Source organism: Nesoenas mayeri, assembly GCF_963082525.1.
Source record: "Nesoenas mayeri genome assembly, chromosome: 12".
Classification (NCBI taxonomy): Eukaryota; Metazoa; Chordata; class Aves; order Columbiformes; family Columbidae; genus Nesoenas; species Nesoenas mayeri.
Window position 1 is genome coordinate 23,218,949 of NC_137547.1, and position 18,078 is coordinate 23,237,026.

The 18,078-nt window shown below is 38.2% G+C and overlaps 1 protein-coding gene across 1 annotated transcript; it reads right to left on the reverse strand.

The window, feature by feature from the left end:
- Window positions 1–407: 407 nt before the first annotated feature.
- DUS2 (dihydrouridine synthase 2) lies at window positions 408–17,980 on the reverse strand. Its single transcript, XM_080352102.1, has 15 exons — window positions 17,855–17,980; window positions 16,020–16,065; window positions 14,341–14,432; window positions 13,376–13,419; window positions 12,532–12,592; window positions 12,350–12,397; window positions 9,376–9,441; window positions 8,514–8,584; window positions 7,958–8,044; window positions 6,726–6,894; window positions 5,654–5,775; window positions 3,859–4,002; window positions 2,717–2,804; window positions 2,025–2,098; window positions 408–834 (listed from the first exon to the last, which is right to left on the reverse strand). The coding sequence occupies exons 1-15, from the start codon at window positions 17,975–17,977 to the stop codon at window positions 597–599; spliced, it is 1,473 nt and encodes a 490-aa protein (XP_080208228.1). The 5' UTR covers window positions 17,978–17,980; the 3' UTR covers window positions 408–596.
- Between the last annotated feature and the right edge of the window lie 98 nt (window positions 17,981–18,078).

Genomic DNA, 18,078 nt, shown 5'->3' on the forward strand with positions numbered 1-18,078 from the left:
TAGTACCCAAGAGCAAGAAGGGCTGGTTGCCATATTTCTGGAAGATAAAATGCAGTAGAAATTATAAAACAAGAATGTTATTTTCATGCTTAGTGTTATAATGTCAAAGTTCTCCTCTCTGCAAAAAGCCTCTTCTTGATATATGAAGGGTGTAAATAAAACCTGCAAGATATGCATAGAACTCATTTGACAAAATTATTTGTATGTGGCTACTAATATTCTCCTAAGTTATTTTTTCTGATTAACTACACAGTTCCATAATGTATCTGCTTATGGATGATGTATTCATACATCACTTACCAGCACACCATAGGCTTCCTAAAAATAAAAACAAGTAATAAAACCAATGACAAAATAGCTTTGAAAATATTCAATATTTTAAAAAAATTTATTATTTGGGATAATCTTCTCAATGTTCTTTAAAATCAAGTTGCTAATTTATCCTGTTTGGAAGGCACCATAGGGACAGTGAGTGGTGAACAGTAAACATCTCATTGGCACTTTTCACAACTGGGGAATTTATCTGTTTCCAACAGAATCCAAACAAGAGGTGAAAAGCAAGATGTACAAATTGGAGCTATTCTGTAGCTTCCATGCTATCGTGGCATCTTAGGCACATCCATGTCAGAAGTTTCTTCAATAAAATTAGCTTTTTTATGGGAAGGCTCAGCAAGGTCTTCTCTGTGGTCTCTGTCATTCAAGCGCTCCTGGTCTCCCCTCTTGCGTTTGCTCAGCGGGTGACTTTCTCCCTCACGCAGCTTTCCCGCGGGGACACCCAGGGTTCTCAGGCACACAATAGCTGCAGCCTGCTCTGCTAGTTTCTTTGACTTGTCCCTGAAGAGCAAGCAGACAGAGCACAGGTAAAAGTAGAAACCAAAGCCTCCACGCTACCAAATGACAATCAGTTTCCTGTCTCTGATGCAACACCATGAAATAAACAGCAGAAGAACAAAACAGGTCAGCTCCAGAAAGTATTTCCGTCTTGCTAGCTATCAATGTTGATGCGTAACTCCTGATGTGATATTCCTAGAAAATTTGTTTCTGTCACGTCTTGTGTCTCAAAGACTCTTCACTTCACAGGTATGAAGCCAACGTGTGTTTGGCCAAGTGGTTGCAACCCTCAAAGTTAGTTTTTACAAATATGATCGCTAAACAAAACAGGGTTTTGAAGGATCACTTTCTTGAAAGACACTCAGGCCCAATATAATCTCAAGCAGGCGTACAAGTTCACTGATGCTGACAAAAGCAGGAACTGTTCCACAATAACACAAATTCTGTCACTTCCAATAGGGACTCCAGATTACATATCTGCGAAATTCAATATTTGAAAACTTTTTCTTCTCAAAGATTGTTATCAGCTGAGCTTAACTTCCTAAAGCCTCTGACGAGGAATACTGCAAACACCAGGAACTGCTGTGCGCATTCGTCCTCTTTAAAACGTTCAGTGCTGAGCTCTAGCTTCGCACTTAAACCAAGTTCAACTTAGGTGCAAATGCCTGAAGTCAACGGCAGTATCAATAGACAATCATATATAATACCGCCGTGAAACTTCAGAGCAACCCTGGATGTAACTGTTGATTAACTGTGATCTCTGAGAAGCCACTTAAACTGTCCTCTGCTTCACCACATATCGACACTTAATTCTGACTGGTTACTGAGAACGGATCTGCTGCAAAGCCTGACGACGGTACCTCCTCCAACGCCCCCCTGGGTGGTTTCCGAACACAGGCACAACTGAACCAGGTCGCCTCTCTGCTCCCCTTCCAGTACAATTTGTGGACTAACGTACTAAGCCAATTCAAATCTGTAATGGTTTACTTGATTGTGCTGAAGCTTACTTCCTCTTGTCACATTCCATCCTCAGAAATTGTTAATCCTTTCTCCCTCCCAGAGGTAGCTTTAGAAGGTGGCTTTTGACTAAAAAGTCACCTGGATTAAACTGGAGTACCCTTTCTTTGCAAGTTTTAAGCAACATTTCAGAAATATTTACAATACAGCTGCAAAAAACATTAAAGGTAGCTTACCACAGAGTTGACCTGTATTTCTGCTCGGCTACTGTCACTACTGAACAGAATAATCTATCCAGCGGTCTTTGAACCTGGAGGAAAAAAGGAGTTAGAAGAGAGGAGAGTGTCAAAACGAATCATGTCATTTACAGAACAACACTGTCAAGGTACCTTGCTATTCTTGTCCTTACACCACTATGAAGTAACACCTTTAGAATAGCTGTCATTCACACCACAAATTTAACCTTGCGTGCTTAAGATTAAAAAATAAATTGTCCAAACTGTAGGTATTTTTGCTTTGCAAAAAGCAATAAATAATGTCCCCACGTAATCGAGCGGTTGCTCCTCTCCAGGATAGATCCTACTTCTAACAGTGTGCAACAACAGAGAAAACATTCTGAATCCAAATTCTTTACTTCACAGAACAAGTAAAAGAAAGTAATGGACTCCTATGTAATGACCTGCAGTTACATCGACTTCTTCCACACATAATCAAAACCAGACTGAAGGTCTGACTTTCAAAGTTTACTTTCTAATAAAACAAGGTACTATTTTCATACATATGTGTATGACCATCTCTGAAGCTGCTCACCCAAGGGCTATGCCAGACTGCAAAGAGGAATTTCTCACTACCTTGAGTTCTAAAATACTAAAATATTGCATAGAGAAGGCAGAGGAAGAGGTTTGAAAGGGTTTCGTTATTGACTCACAGTTTCATAAACAGGCTGAGGATGTTTTTCTTTTCTACACCATTCCAGGAGATACATTTTTGGAGTAATCTGTGGTGGATATTCTCGCCTAGACAGAAAAATTTGTGGTCAACAACTCTGCACCGAGTTCTATTTTAAAACAGATAGAGCTGCTTACTATATTACTTCTACCGGTTATTCTTTGTGGTTTCATTTAACAGCTCAAATTATGAGAAAAATGATGCTTCATTATGATATAATTCAAATAATATTTCTCACATAACATCTAAAACAAAATCTAAATTTTTCTGTTAATTCTTCCCAAACACTCACGCCCTGTAGTAATACAGCTAGAGTACTTGCCAAAATGGAGGTTCTACTGAGATATACGACACAGAATAGAGATACAGTTTGGCAGTGCTTATTTAAGCGACAATATAAAGTGAAACACTAGAATGAAAATAAGCTGCTTCTGTTATGAGACAGTGGAGTTATCAACTAAAAAGATGTAGGAAAGGTAGGCACTGATCCAGGTAACTGACACGGAATCACAGCCCATTGCACTTGGCAGAAAAAAGAAAGCCCGTAAAACCATTGTGTTCAGTCCTCAAGGTCTCGGGTAATGTATCCTGCAAATATTAAAGCATTACAACTACCTTTGAGGAGTATTCTATATCACACTCTTCTTGAGCTGTTTGGTAGGCTTAATAGCAAACATAGCAAAATCAGCCAACACCGGTACCGTGTGAAAAGGAACAACAATTCTATAGGCTTCACAGATTATAATCGAAGGTTACTTAAAATAATATTGTATTGTGTTTCAGTTAAATTTCACTAAAAATGACCAAACTGTCTGTGTACTCACATTTGTCTATGAACAGATGTTTGATTTTTTTTAATCCCTCAGCACTATTAACAAGGTAGCTGAGATAATTAGGCAGTCTCGGGAAGCCTGGACCTAAAGAATAACTTACAACATCCAAAGAGCACAGGAAGAGTGGTGATGCAAGTGACTATGTAATTATGTACAAAAACTGCTTCACACAAACTCGCTCAGTAAGTGCTGTTGTGCAAATTGTGACCTTCAAAAAACTGCATGGCACTGTCCAATCCAGGGGTTATTTACAGGTGCACGATAGTGAAAACTTAAGTTGTCTGCTTACTTGTCAAACCTAACAGCCATTTTTATTACATCTGGATCTTCCATTTGGTCATCTTCATCTTGTGCCTCAGTTTCTAAAGATGTTTTCTTTGCTTCAAAACCAGCTGTTGTTTCTTCATAGAATTCAGCCATTCCAAAGACTTCACTATTCAAACACAATTCCTTTGTTCTAGAGATCAGCTTATAAATTTTTGTATCACATTATGACAGAGTAAAGCAAGTACAGAAATCAATTGTTTAAATAGAGTATATCTCTCCAGAGAATCATATCGAAATGTGGCTATATTCTGCACAGTGACACTGTGGTTTTTTCTCCTTCAATTCTTATCAGACATTGCTGAGCTACGAGTAGAAAGAGAATATTCTCATTTCCAGCACTATATATTCAATTGGCAGCCTGAAAGCCCAGGCAGACTCAATCAGAAATACAGGTCCTGCAATATTCAGGTTATTAGCTCAATTATTAACTTGCATATGGATGAATCAGCAAAGAACTTCTCCAAGTGACTCCTGGTGCAACAACTTCACAAGGGCAATATGAGGGAAAGGCAGGAAATTGCTGCTTCTTCTAATGTTAGTATATAAAAATACTTTAAGGAATAAATGCTATAGCATTCAAATACATCAAAATCTCAGATTGATATCTCCCAATATCTCAAAAACTTACGAGTTCAGAGTATTTCACAAGCCCAACTACAACAGAGGAAGCAACTAGGACTTGGGTCAAAGGCAAGAGCCTCAAATCCTTTTACACTTCAGATTCATGGCAGGCTGCATCTACTTTGAAGAACTGAGGCTACTCCTTCTCTGGGGATGATAACAACAATAAAACCAACAGCATAAGAAAACTTTTGCTTTCTGGCTGTTACGAGAATGCTCGTTGGTACCACGCTGCTCCATGAAAATGAATTCTGGCCACAAAGCCATCTCCAATGGTCTAAGTGGAAAAGCAGCGAAGCTGAATAATGCTACCTGATGCTTTTCGCAGTACATAATAAGTTGTCTTCTGTTCTGTACATTTTTGCCAGAAACGGAGCGCTCTTGTTCTCTCGCATTCAGTACTGCGGTTAAAACCTCGAATGGCTGCAACTTGCCATCACCACCTGGAGGCAGCAGCAGCGCGTAACTTTATCTGAAGGTGCGTAGGTGCATTCTAAACAACTGGATGTTCCTCAATTATCTGGACATTAAGCAGGCTGTTTAAGAAATTTCATCCAGATTATTGCAGATGTCCAGGGTGAAGAGATTCATTAGAACTATTATATTTCCTCAAAGAGGTTGCCATCATTCATTACGATATTTCAGTTATGAAAAGCAACACAAAAGAAACACATCTAAGTATCATACAGGCAACCTTCAAAATCGCTTTGAGTTTAATCTCCAAGTGCTCATTTAAAACAAACATCTTGTTGTAAAAATCCCAGTAACATTAAAAACCTCACATGCAAAAGGGAAAGTTAAATACCTCTGGAAGAAGAAAAGCCCCACACTTTTAGCATTCTCTAGTGGCAGTCTGGAGGTTAATACTTTTGTTCATCAGTTAATGCAAATATTGGATGTCTGTCACCCAGTGAAGCACCACTCAAATTACTATGTCAAACATATAGACAGGTTTAGGGTTAAAGCATTATCACCCAAGCACGAAAGAAACCTGTAAAAGTCTACTTTGTTATTCCACATCTCACCAACTGGATTTTTTTAACTTCTGAAGGTGCAAAATGCCAAGCAGCACTACAGAGAACTGGCCTGCAAGTCCGGCACAAGGTACAGTTCCGACTTCTGGGGTTCATGCTTACCAGATCTCCCGCGTGGACTGCGCAGCATGCAGCTTCTTGCCCTGAGTAGTTTCCAACTGTTCCCTTAGCATCTGACACAAGCAGTATTTTGTGTTGGTATAGTGATTATCATACCTCACTGCCTGAAGGAGAGAGACGAAATACATAAAAACAAATTTGTCTTATGTGATGCTCATGTCTCTTGATGAAATTCAAAACTGGTTTTGAAAGGCAAGCCTCAATGCACGGTTTCTTCAATAGCATGTTCAAGACTACTCATGAATGTGAGAACAATCTGATTTTTTTGAATGCTTTCACGAACAGAAGTTCAGCTTATTCAGACACTCATGAAGGAAGCTGACCCGTTCACCCAACTGCCCAGCAATGCAGTGATACTCTACTAAGTAAATAGTTAATGGCAGTTCAAGTTTTCTAAAACCAATAACATTTGATTTGATGACATGGTCAAAGCCACGGGTTTCTGATTAATTTCCTGTTATTTCATTAAAATTGTGTATTTTGAATAATAGATAAAGCTTTATACAATAGATGACTCAACTAATGGAGCTATAGAACTACAATACAGCATTACTTCATTGGCAAATCATGCCTTTTGCTCTCCTGCTGCTAAAAGTTCTTGGCAATATTTGTGAAAAGCAATTCATTTCTAAAAAATGAAGCTAGCAGCAACTGAGTATTTAATATTCCTTCACTCTTCTGTTCAATGTTATTTGCATAACTGCAATATCAAGACAGGCAGCCTACATATCATTAGCTTTTCAAATTCCTACACATTTTCAGATAGCCTTGTAAGCCTCCTAAATGTTCCCAAGAAACTACAGCTAAAAAGCACAGTATGTAAGAAATGAATGACTAGGAAAAACTGCTTCTGAATACGGATTTCTGAAGGTTTTTTCTGAATGAAATTAACCAGAGGAAGCGGTGGTTCATTTACAAGACTCATGTCATACGCAGCATGTTAAAATACCCCCAGAGCCCAAGTCTTTGAAATTAAGAGTTAAGATACTGTAGTAAGCTTTGGATTAACAGTTCTAAACAACCTTAACTCAAAGAAGATCTTCCAAAAACATACATATTTGATGTAATTTTGCATGACTTCCTTCAAGGGGAAAAGACCCTCTTTTCTGAAGACAGACGGGTTCCACATGGCAGCGCGAGCTATCATTACTGATGAGGCAGCTGTTGCTTTCTGGAAGGTCTCGATGTCTATATATTCTTTGATGAAGTCATGAGATCCTCCACTAAAAATTAACATCACTGTTATAATCATGAAAGTTTGATTTGCTATTACTTGTACTTTACCACAGCATTATATTTTCAACGTGATATTACACTATTAACGGTGCCAGGGTCTATTTAGGATATTATCTTAAATCTAAAAGAACAAATGGGTCCGTGTTTTCTTAGCAATGGCTCATTAAAACCCTGGTTATATACAATACTTTTCATTATCTGCATACTTCTCTTAGAGGACTATTGTTACGAAGAATACAGTTTGTGCTTTACACAAACTGTGTGCTTTCACACAGTTCTTAATGGATAAGGTTCACAAAGAATCACTTCCATGTTGTTTGAAAAATGATACCTTGCAATTGCCAGGTCTGTAACCTTCAACCACACTAATGGTGTTGGTGCAAAAGATACTGACAACAAGGTAAGTACGGAAAGAGTCGTAAGTATAGAAAGAACGGTACCATTTTCACTCTGGCACTAACGTAGGGAGAGTAACTACAGGCAGCACTTCTGGATGAATCACGAAGCACTCTGAAGTCAAAAGAAGGTTGCACTGCTCCTACTGCACTGCCTCTGCTTTCCAGTCGGCAAGTCAGACGTGTTCGTAAGCAAAGAGCACTCTAAATCTTTTCTTTGTCTTAAAGCTTCCCTTCAAAACACCTTTAAAAAGTTGGATTTTCAAACTATAAAGTAAGAGTAGGGTCTTTACCCCTCCAAAAGTAAAAACACTGTCAAATTCAGAATAAAAACTAGAAAATTATACATGACTTTAAACCCAGAAATTTCTATTGTGAAGACAGCACAGGCAAGTTCCCTGCACTTATGAAATATTATTCCATAAACACAGTACATTCTAGAAATCATAGTATCAATTCAAGTTTTCTTGCCCCACCCCCTTTTTTTTAATCACCAGTCTACTTCCTTTTATTCATTCCTATGTATTTCCAGACCCAACCTGAGGTACAAGATGTTAAAATTCTCAAAACACTAGCTAAGAAAGTGGTCCTGCACTTGCACATTTTAAGTTAGGCACAGGCACCTGGCAATAATACGCTGATTAGTCCGACCTACTTTGCTATGACTGGAATCGAGACTGCTTCAGAGATGGCTTTGATCACATCGCAGTGGACGGGGTGCTGAGGCCGCTCCTCCTTCTTCCTTCCCAACAAAGAGAAAAGACAAGACCACACATTTCCTATGGAACTAGTAGATATCTGAATCACAGCAGACGTGACTCAAGGGTTATTGGGACATACTTATTTGCTTATTTATATATTGGGTATAATTTTACTTTTATTTTTTTTTAACACAACAGAATTATTTCACATCAAATACACTTCTAAAACACTGTTGCTGTAACTCCATATCCAGATCAGCAGCATTTTTTTAGATACAGAGTATGCAAGATAATTATAGTTTCATTTGGTCTTTGAGACAAAAGTTTTAGAAAAATAGCAGCAAATGGTTTGACTCCCTAATTACTGGCTTGAGCTTCTATACCATAGGCTTAGGTAACAGCTGAACTCAGAACCACGTATGGCATGTAGGGTATATCCCAGTCATATCTCACTGCACTGTGTCCACCAGCAAACCAAAAACATCTCTCTCTTGCCTAAAAGGGATTTACCTTCCATGGACCGCGATGGCAGCAATACCCGTTTTTTCTATTCTCTTCACCAGATTCACAGTATCCTCGACCTGAGGGGTAAGAGAGAATGACATGATTCTAGTTCACAGAAAAAGGAGTGACTATCATGTGATCATTGCACCAAAAATGCTGGAAGTCGTTTCTTTCAGCTACAGGGACATGATTCCTGTATTTCAACAGCAACTCCCAACCCAACATCCATAACCATTTAATCTATACTGCAATTAAAGAACTACACATCACAGCAAAAATGAGAATCCATTTTCAGTATTTCCTTGAAACCCTAGATCACAAACTTTCCCAAAGCAGGTAACACAAGACTCCCGTAGAATCATTCCCAACAGGTTTTTAGACTGACACTTGAAAATGATACAAAATACTTGATTAGCAAGTCCTCTCTAATGACTGCTCTGTAAATTGTAATTAAAATGCATCTTAACAAAAGGATGCCTCTGAAATCAACCTAACATGCAATCACACATCTACAAATATTCCTCTCAGATGTGTCTTTAAAAAGTTCTAATGCTATTCATACCTGACCAGTGAATCAAAAGATACGGGGGAGAAGGGGGAGCTCCCAGTAAGGCTTCAAAGAGGTAAGAGGGTGTTAAGGGGCAGAAGGAAACGGGGCACAATCTCGATATACCCGCAGGTCAGACAACTTAACCCTTTAGGTCACGACAGCGTCCCAAACAGAAATTACAGACACTTTAATTCCAAATGCTATTTCACAATAACAGCTCTGAAATGCCAATATATTAGAATGCTATATAATCTAATTGATTTTAAATCACAGAATTAAACAATAACTAAACCCTGTAGCATAAAGACATGTTCTTACTGAGGGCAAAATGCGAATTTTGCAGGTTACTGGTTTACAAATTCCTTTAACCAGGGTCGTCAATATCTGGAAAAGAGGACAAAAAATACGGTCCAACGGTGCCATTAATGAAGCTGAAATGTAAGTATTCCCCCAGAAGATTTTCTTAAGAAAAGAAAGCCTTCAAAATGGAAAAAGAATTAGAGGAAAATGTCAAGCAACACCATTAAACAACATCACTAAATCTTCTAACAAGAAAATTGTAAACTGCATTCTACACTTAACACAAAGCACATTTTATTCATGAAAACAAACTCAAAATAAGCAGTTTAATCATTTAAGAATTGAGCTACAGAAAGAATCTCCTTTTCATTGGCTGAATATAAGCCCAACAGACCTTTCATGAAAGGGACATGTTTAAACATACGCATGTTTACATCACTGCATGACTATACTAAAAGTGGTACCAGAAATCCAACAGCTCTCTAAATAAAAGATTGGAAACCAGCTGATCCTGACTGTTATTAAAAAATAACGGGGTTTCAACTGCTTTTTGAGATAACAGGCATGTTATCCTGAGAGCACTTCCCTTGTATAAAATGGATGTAATTATGGGTAAATAATTTCTTCCAGAGTTGTATATACTATGAAACTTGAATTTTGTTCAATATTACTGCCCTCACTAGGTTCCCAACAGAGAAGCAAGCTGTTACAGCCAGCACGCAAGGCCTTGTACCTAGAGCAGCTGGTAAGTAACCAGTGTCCCCCCGCACATCCTACTCAAATCTCTCCTCAGTGGTGCCCTCTCAAAACAGTAGATGCAAGAAAATGATCTAAAGAACCCCTCTCTTCAGTGTTTTTAATTCGTATTTTTTTTGCATATAAATCAAACCAAAATGACACCATTTGCCAAACACCATCACTATAACATTTTTCTTACAACAGCACGACAAGCAAACCTTTTAAGTGCTCAGTGTCAGCCTCATCAAGGATTCCAATGCACAAATCAAATCCTACACTTTTTCATCATATGGAAAGCTTGATTTGGAGCCATAATTTCAGATGGCTTTTGCAGGCTGTAAGTTCAGTTGTTTCTTTGTAGTCGGCTAAGAGTTATTTTCATGCCAAAGATTGTGCTGCCTATTAACATCTTAAATTAAAAAGAAGAACTCAAAATTTTAGAACATAGAGTTTTCTGCTCTTCTGAATATCAAAACAAAATGCAGTGGTTGTAGAGCGGAAGGGAAGTTGTTAGTAATCAAATTAACAACCACCTCTCACTCCTACGAGACACGGTTTTGCCAGACTGACCTCCAGCTGGCTAAATACTTTCTGCCCAGTTCCCATTTCTCAATTTTTTCCATCCAGCCTTCATCAACTCATGCTTCTTAAATTACAATTTAATTCTGGATAGTATCACCTACCTTACCTAATTAACGGAGCACCACATAGGCCTCAATAAATTGGGTTCTGTTTCCAGTTCTGTCGCTTGTGTTGTTAGCTGACTTTTTGCAGATAACAACGCATCTAATTCTTTTGAAGAATTGAGCCTGATACCAACCTTCTCTAAAAGTGTTTTGAGATCAAGACCCAATCACTTGTACTTTTGCTTTTCCCATCAACGCATTAAAGAGAGAACACTAGGTCCAGTCTATTCCATTTAAACTCTTGCTTTGGCAGAATTAATAATGCTTCCAGTTCCTGAACAGTCGGTTTATACAGCTTGGCTAACGCTCTGGTTCTTGACACTAAGAGATTCTTGTACTTGGCAGCAGGATAACACTCCATCATGGTTGTAACTTTGATGACATGCCCTTCCAATGGCACGTCCTTAGGGAATGAAATAAATGACACAGAACAATCTGTTTTCATGTCTGAGCTGACAAGGAACAGTAACTAAGCAATGAAATCAGCTTTTTGAAACTGCAGAAGTCCTACTAGCCTACAAAGCTGAACGGTGTTATCACAGTAAGAGGAAGGATTTACAAAACAAAGACTGACAGAAGGAAAAGGCTTGAACTGCAGGGATCGGAAAGAGACTAGCTACCAGCCAAGACTAGCTACCATCGCGTAGCCGAGCGAAGAGAGTCCGGTCTCTTTGAAAGAATGTCCTACATCAAAGAACCCTTAAAACAAAACACACACAAAAGCCACGTGGAAAGAGGCAGAGCAATGCTTTTGGTATTTTTGTTTCGTCCAGATCTGCATTCTTTCACTAGTAGATGAGAAAAAGAACAACTATGTTGAAACATTTGTCACTGTGATACTGTGACTCTGTTATTACAAAATGTGAACTTTAAACTAGAATTGTCCTCAGGAACTCTGAAGGAGCTTTTAGTTATTTGCTGTATCCTAAGGGGAAGCAAGACAAAGTTCACAGCCAGCTTATCTGAAGTATGAAGAATCAGGTCTTTAAACAGAAAGAAAAGAACTATACGCTAAGAATGTTCCTGGAAACTCAGAGCAATATCTGGACTGTTTAATCTCAGGAAGCTTAGAAGTCCTTAGGAATATATATATATATATATATATGCGCACATATATAAAAAAAAATATTACCTATACTTCTACATTACATATAGATGTGTGTATATATCTTTTTCATGTAGGTTCATACAAGGTTTATCTATAAAATTTTATATATATATATATATACACACACATACATATGTATGTACTTTTTTCATACTGGTTCACATAGGGTTTTATAGAGATTTACATCTATATACATGTAACACTCCTTCCTCTGCAAATATAGCACCACACTGTGAAAGTTTTAAAAGTTAAAAGGAAAAAAGCAGCAATTTTACTGTCCAGTGACAAAGAGAACTAAATTGGGATTATTTATCCATAACCTTAATTTCAGTATTCAAACCCAATTTTTCCATGCTAGCTTTTACAAATCTGTCTTCTCTGCATTAATTTCTGCGCCCAGTAGAGCACAGTACGTAACGCTTCCCAAGGCAATTCAAAACGCACAAGCCGATATACTTACCGACTCTATTTTGTCAGGGTCGGATAGCAGTGCTGCTCCCATACCTCCCTGGGAAAACACACAGAAACTCTTACACGCTAGGCAAACGCATTTTTCAACTCAATTTTTTGCTTAATAGCAGACCACAGCAAAAGTACAATGTTATATTAAGAAAAAAAAAAGAGTAATCAAAATCCACTTGCCTTAGTGGAATATTCCTTTGGGCATCCCATGTTGATATCAATACCAGCTACATCGCTCTCTCTGAAAGAGAAGAAAGGAACAATTCAAATATTTTCTGGCATATTAGAACAAGAATGAGGACACAGACATCTTTCCAGGAAATTTGTTCATCATCGTTAGGGCTTAAATCAAAATTTAAGATTAAGTTTTTGAGCGTCTGAATTTTTAGCTTCTCATTTATGTGAGTTATGTAAGATAACTCTGTCCACACGTTTCAACGACCAGTGCCGTGCAGAAGCCGCAAATACTGATCTCAAATATAGGATTTAATATAAATACAGGATTAAGCATATATATTCACCACTAAATTCACCACTGTCACTAAAGACCTACTGAAACATCAATTTATTTAAAATGGAGGCTTAAAAACACTTTGAAAAATGTTTGAGACACAATTTCTGCACAACGCTTTACTGGGGTCTTCAAAACACAAACAGTAGGAGACATTTTCAGGGATATTTGTCTTACTTGCAGCTGTGCAATACTCATGGAAATTGCCTATTGCAGAGATCACGGACACACTTACTGCACCAGCAAAAAGCCATCACTCCCAGTATAGAATTTATGCAGCTGCTGTTACAGGCAAAAATTATTTTAGACACAAATTGCAGTTCTACAATTACACCACTGCCCTTTTGAAAAGTTACACTTTACTGTGCAGCTTCGACAGAACTTTTTCTGGTCATATCAAGAGCTACCTTGATCCTCTCAGTCACAACAAACTGTTTACCACAGTAATTCCTCTGTATAGAAAAAACCACAAACACACATATGGTGGGAAAGGGGTGAGAGAAGACAACTTACACAAGCTTAGCTACTGCCAGCGCTCTTTCAGCATCTGCTGAACCCTGTTGGTAAATCAAGAAGACTTTTAATTGTAAAATACCATCACTTACACACATGCATAATTATATTTGCTCTAAATATTTAGTATAAATCGACAGAGACCAATTCACAGCACAACAGATAGCTAAAATATTTAGCTAAAGCAAGTACTAAGTCAGCCACTGAATGACAAAACGTGATGCAAAAAGGAATGCAGAGAGGTCTGTCTACCCTCTTACCCTAAAGCAGTATCAAATGTTCTTAGCCCATCACTGTTAGATATATATTTAGCAAATTCTTAAGAAATCCCACTTATAACAATTCTATAGCCTCGACAAGCAACCTATTCCAGAGCTATCATTACCACTGAAAAACATCTTTTTCAATATCTAATGCAGTTCACACCTCTCCTTGTCTCCAACTCCCATTATCTGTTGTCCCACACAGAGCAGTCTCAAAGAACAAATTAAAATTACTACCTTTGTCTCTCCAGCAGCCGTTAATCCATTTGTGCAATGTTAATGCACACACTGGTCCTCTCTTAACTACACTAAACTATGCCATTTCTTTCAGTCTTCCCAGTGAGACTGTTTACTGGACAGCACAAGAATTAAACACGTGATAAAACATCAATTTTTTTTGGTATCTACATGTTGGGAAATGTATCGAAGATACCTATTACAAAAACAAGCTGCTGTCATAGAGTACAGAATTAATCCTAATCACCTCTTCTGAAAACAACGGTATGGAGAGCTTATAGTGTAGCTTCTTGACTGAACATGTACCAACAGGCTAGAAATTCTGCAACACATCTGGCATTAAATTTACATCAAGAACTGACAGCCTGCCATACACAGAGCTGCTTTATACTTAGAGTAACGTTACCAGCACTACCTTGTTTAAACATGTTGTTATGAGGAGAACACCTGCAGTTGGTGTCTTACCATTTGAAAGACAACACGGTGCCTCTCCCTTTCACAAGTTCTGAAAACAACTCTTTCATTAGGTGCAACAAAGTCCACTGTTTCAAGTACTTCTATATGAAACAAGAAATAGATTATATACAAATGTAATCATAAAGGAAGTCACATGACTATATAACTTGTATATAAATGAAATACTATCAAATAAGTCTTCTGCAAACAGCAGAACTAATGGCACCCTAGCTCCTGTATGCCCCTGCAGTACATTTCTGCACATTGCTGGTTCCCTCCCCGAGCACTCCCTCATCATCCCCCAGTCTGTTTCTTGGGCAAGCATCAGCATGACAACAAGAGTAACGATGAACCAGCCAGAATGAACATAAGGGTACTATTTTTGGGAGGGGAAAGTATAATATGTCTGTAGCAGCCTTCTGTTCCCCAACGTGCACGCTACAAACAACTGCTTCTCATGCCACTCAGCTGGGCAAGTCTCAAAGATTTCTTTTTAAGAACTCGTCTGTGAAAATCATGCTAGGTCAAACCTAGCTCATGGACCTCACCGCAATAGAAGAATGATAAACAGTGAGATCCTGTGTGTCTTGCTTACTTACTGTGGAAGACTAAAAGGTGTGTCTTATAATGCCCCAAACAGCTACCATTTATAAAGACTCATGGTTGGAAGCTGTCTTTACTACAGCCCAAACGAATTTGTTTCTTGGACATTATCAAACTTTTATTGAAAAATTAAAAGGCTTTGTAACTAATATTAGCAGCTTTAGCTCAGGAAAGCGGATTTCATATTAAGACACAGACGTGTAAAATTTCTGAAAACAAACAAACAAAAACCAAAAAATAACAATAACAGAAAAAAACAGCACCCACCAAAAGAAACCAAAAAGCCCACCACAAAACAGAGCAAAACCCACCACACCATAGGGTTTTTTCTGTTTATTCTTTCCTGTAATAGCACACAAACGTAGTAGAGAATAAGAGGCTGAAACCAGTATGCATATACAGAATTGAGGAGAATGATCTGTTAATTAAAATTTCATTATTTGTTTTTTTTACCCAGATAAAACATTTAACATTTTAAACAATGCACAGAAACTTTAATCTCCTGTCTACATCAGCTACTAGTCTCTTCCACCTGCTGCCAGGAAGCATAATGCTGAGACATCAGTAATGTATTTGAAATACTGATCACATTTTTTCTTAATAAAAAGAAAACATGATCTCAGGAGCCAGAACTATGAAGTCTTTCACTTTAGAAGGCCTACACCTGCACACTCAGTGACCTGACCTCTGTCAAAACTTTTACAGAAAACTCATCAAATCCTTAGAACAAACTAAGCCAATTTTGGAGAAAGAACTTGTGTTAGGTCTAAAAAGAATAACAAAGTGTCAGTTAGTAATACATTAACCCTACCCTCCAAAAAGGTTTGTGGTTTTCTTGAGGGCCATGACCTGAACTACTGAAATTCCTTAAGCAGGGAAACTGAAAGTTTGAAACCGTAGAGCAGCAGATAGGTGTAAGGCAGAGTTTCAGAAGCTTGTAGTAAGTCCCTAGACGCTGTTTAGAGAGACCATATGTGCTAACACCTCACTGTAATCACTACCACATTTCTTCAGAAAAATAATTATCTTTTGTCTTAACTAGGAAAAACACTTACAGATGTTAACAAAAGAAATGCAATACTTACCATTTATTACCCTTTTACACTGAAGCATCTTTATATCAATCAGCTCCTGAGAAGAAATAAAAATACCTCAGTGAGTTGAAGCGTTTAAGCCACCCAGCTATAAACAGTTGCCTATTTTATTAAATAAGAATAAATACCTTATTAATTTGAGATACTAAATCCAGAAGAAGAATGCAAATGAAAGCAAGAGTTTAACTACACAACACGCTCAACTAAAGTTTCAAAATATGAATAGAACATATGAACACAAGAATATGAGATGTTTGCATAGATCTAGAAGAACCACTTTGTTCAAATACCGATCTCGCAAGCTGCCGACAAAGCAGAACAAGCCACTCAGACTAGAACAGGAAGATAACTTAATGCCAGAACTACAGACTCCTACAAGAATCAAGACAGATTTGTACTGGCCAAACACATACATGAAGAAAACAGCTTTAAGACTTCGTTATCTTAATCCTGAGTTCTAACAGCTCTCTGCATTTGCTTAAAGACAGAATGCAGCTTTGCACTGACCTTTACTGAAGATACACTCACTAGTATTCTAGCATTCATAGTTTTCATCTAGAAGAAACCCAGTTTATAAGGTTTATAGTACTGGATTAAATAACTACTCATGCTTTGGGACTTCAGCAGCAAGCAAAGCAATACCCTTGTGTGTGTGGTTTGCTGTGCGTTTTGGATGTGAGGGGTTTTTTTGTTTTGCTTTTGGTTGTTGTTTTGTTTCAAAAATCCAACCAACAACAACAAAAAATAAACAACAACAAACACATTTCTGTGTTATCTTCTACTAATTTCCTAGACAATGGTCCCGTCAAATCTGTAGTTAGTGAAACTCGGTAGCTGCTCACTAATAAGGTTCTTTCCTACTACTAAGAGATACTGGTAAAGTATAAAGGCTGCCTGAAGCCCGACACACCTTTACTGTTTAAGACTTCTAGATTCTATAACTCTGTGGTTGTGACTTTCTCTATATGTGATCTCCAGTTAGCCTCCCAGAGAAAGAAAAAAACATATTCTCCCCTAACCCCATGTAAAGCAGGGAGGTCATAATTAAAAGGGCAGTGAACCAACCTATAAGAGAGCTGCTGGAGAACATCATAAATGACTAATTTTGGCATTTTGTTTCAGCTTGTTCTATTGGTACAGATCATTCTCTAGGAAAGCCAGTATTCACACCATGTTTATGTTATATTAACTGTTTAACTCCTTACTGCCTGTTTCTTTTAATCTTGGTTGAGTCATGTAACTTGTACCAGCGCCTACATTTGAGAAGAACTAATTACAGCACTGAAGGGGAAAATGGGAATACTGATGCACTGCAACAGTGAGGACAGTGAAGCTCGAGTACCTTAAGTTACAGACCAGTCCAACTAAGAACACCTGCAGCACAGTGGAGTCTCTCCCACTTCAGACAGCTTTTTGCAAAGTAGTTAAGCAACAAGGACAGCAGTGCTGCGAGGGGCATATATGGATGCTCTGGGTCAGTGTAGCAGAACTAACCAGGCAAGAGGGTAGGTCGGTTTAAGGCTTCCTTTGATGTTATAACTCTAAAAAAAAATAAAACCAAGCCAAAACACAGTAGAATGTGAGGAAATTGTTATGGTGAGTGTTTTGTCTAAACAAATTAAAATGGAATGGTCTTAAAATATGGGTTGGCCACAACTTGAGGACTGCTCAAAGGGAAATGCCTTAAGTCCCAGAGATTTTTCTTTCCTCATTTTTCTAATAAAAATGTATGCAAAAGTCTTACAGTAAACAAAATCTGTTTGTACCTTTTTAAAGAAATAACAATGTTATCAGATCAGACTGCCTTATCTGCTCATCCTTCGTACCTCACAGTACACAATATCAGCGCCGTAGTCCAGCGCAAGGAGACGCATTGGTAAGGTTCCCACTCGCACCATCGGAGCCAGGATCTTCTTTCCTCTAAAACACAGAGGTGTGTTCACCGTCATTCCCGTCGCCGTGCTCCCTGAAACAGAAAAACCCCCGCGGGTGGCCCTGGAACATCATCTCCCACCCGTGAACGCCCAGACTTGCGTTTGGCGGGAAGCGG

Excerpts from the sequence above, each read along its gene's own strand:
- DUS2 (XM_080352102.1), bottom strand. The coding sequence starts at position 17,977 with ATGACGGTGAACACACCTCTGTGTTTTAGAGGAAAGAAGATCCTGGCT. Across the intron at positions 12,593-13,375 it reads CTGGCAGTAGCTAAGCTTGT|AGAGAGCGATGTAGCTGGTA; the intron begins GTAAGTTGTCTT and ends CTTCTCTTTCAG. Across the intron at positions 8,045-8,513 it reads GCCATCGCGGTCCATGGAAG|GAAGAAGGAGGAGCGGCCTC; the intron begins GTAAATCCCTTT and ends TTTGTTGGGAAG.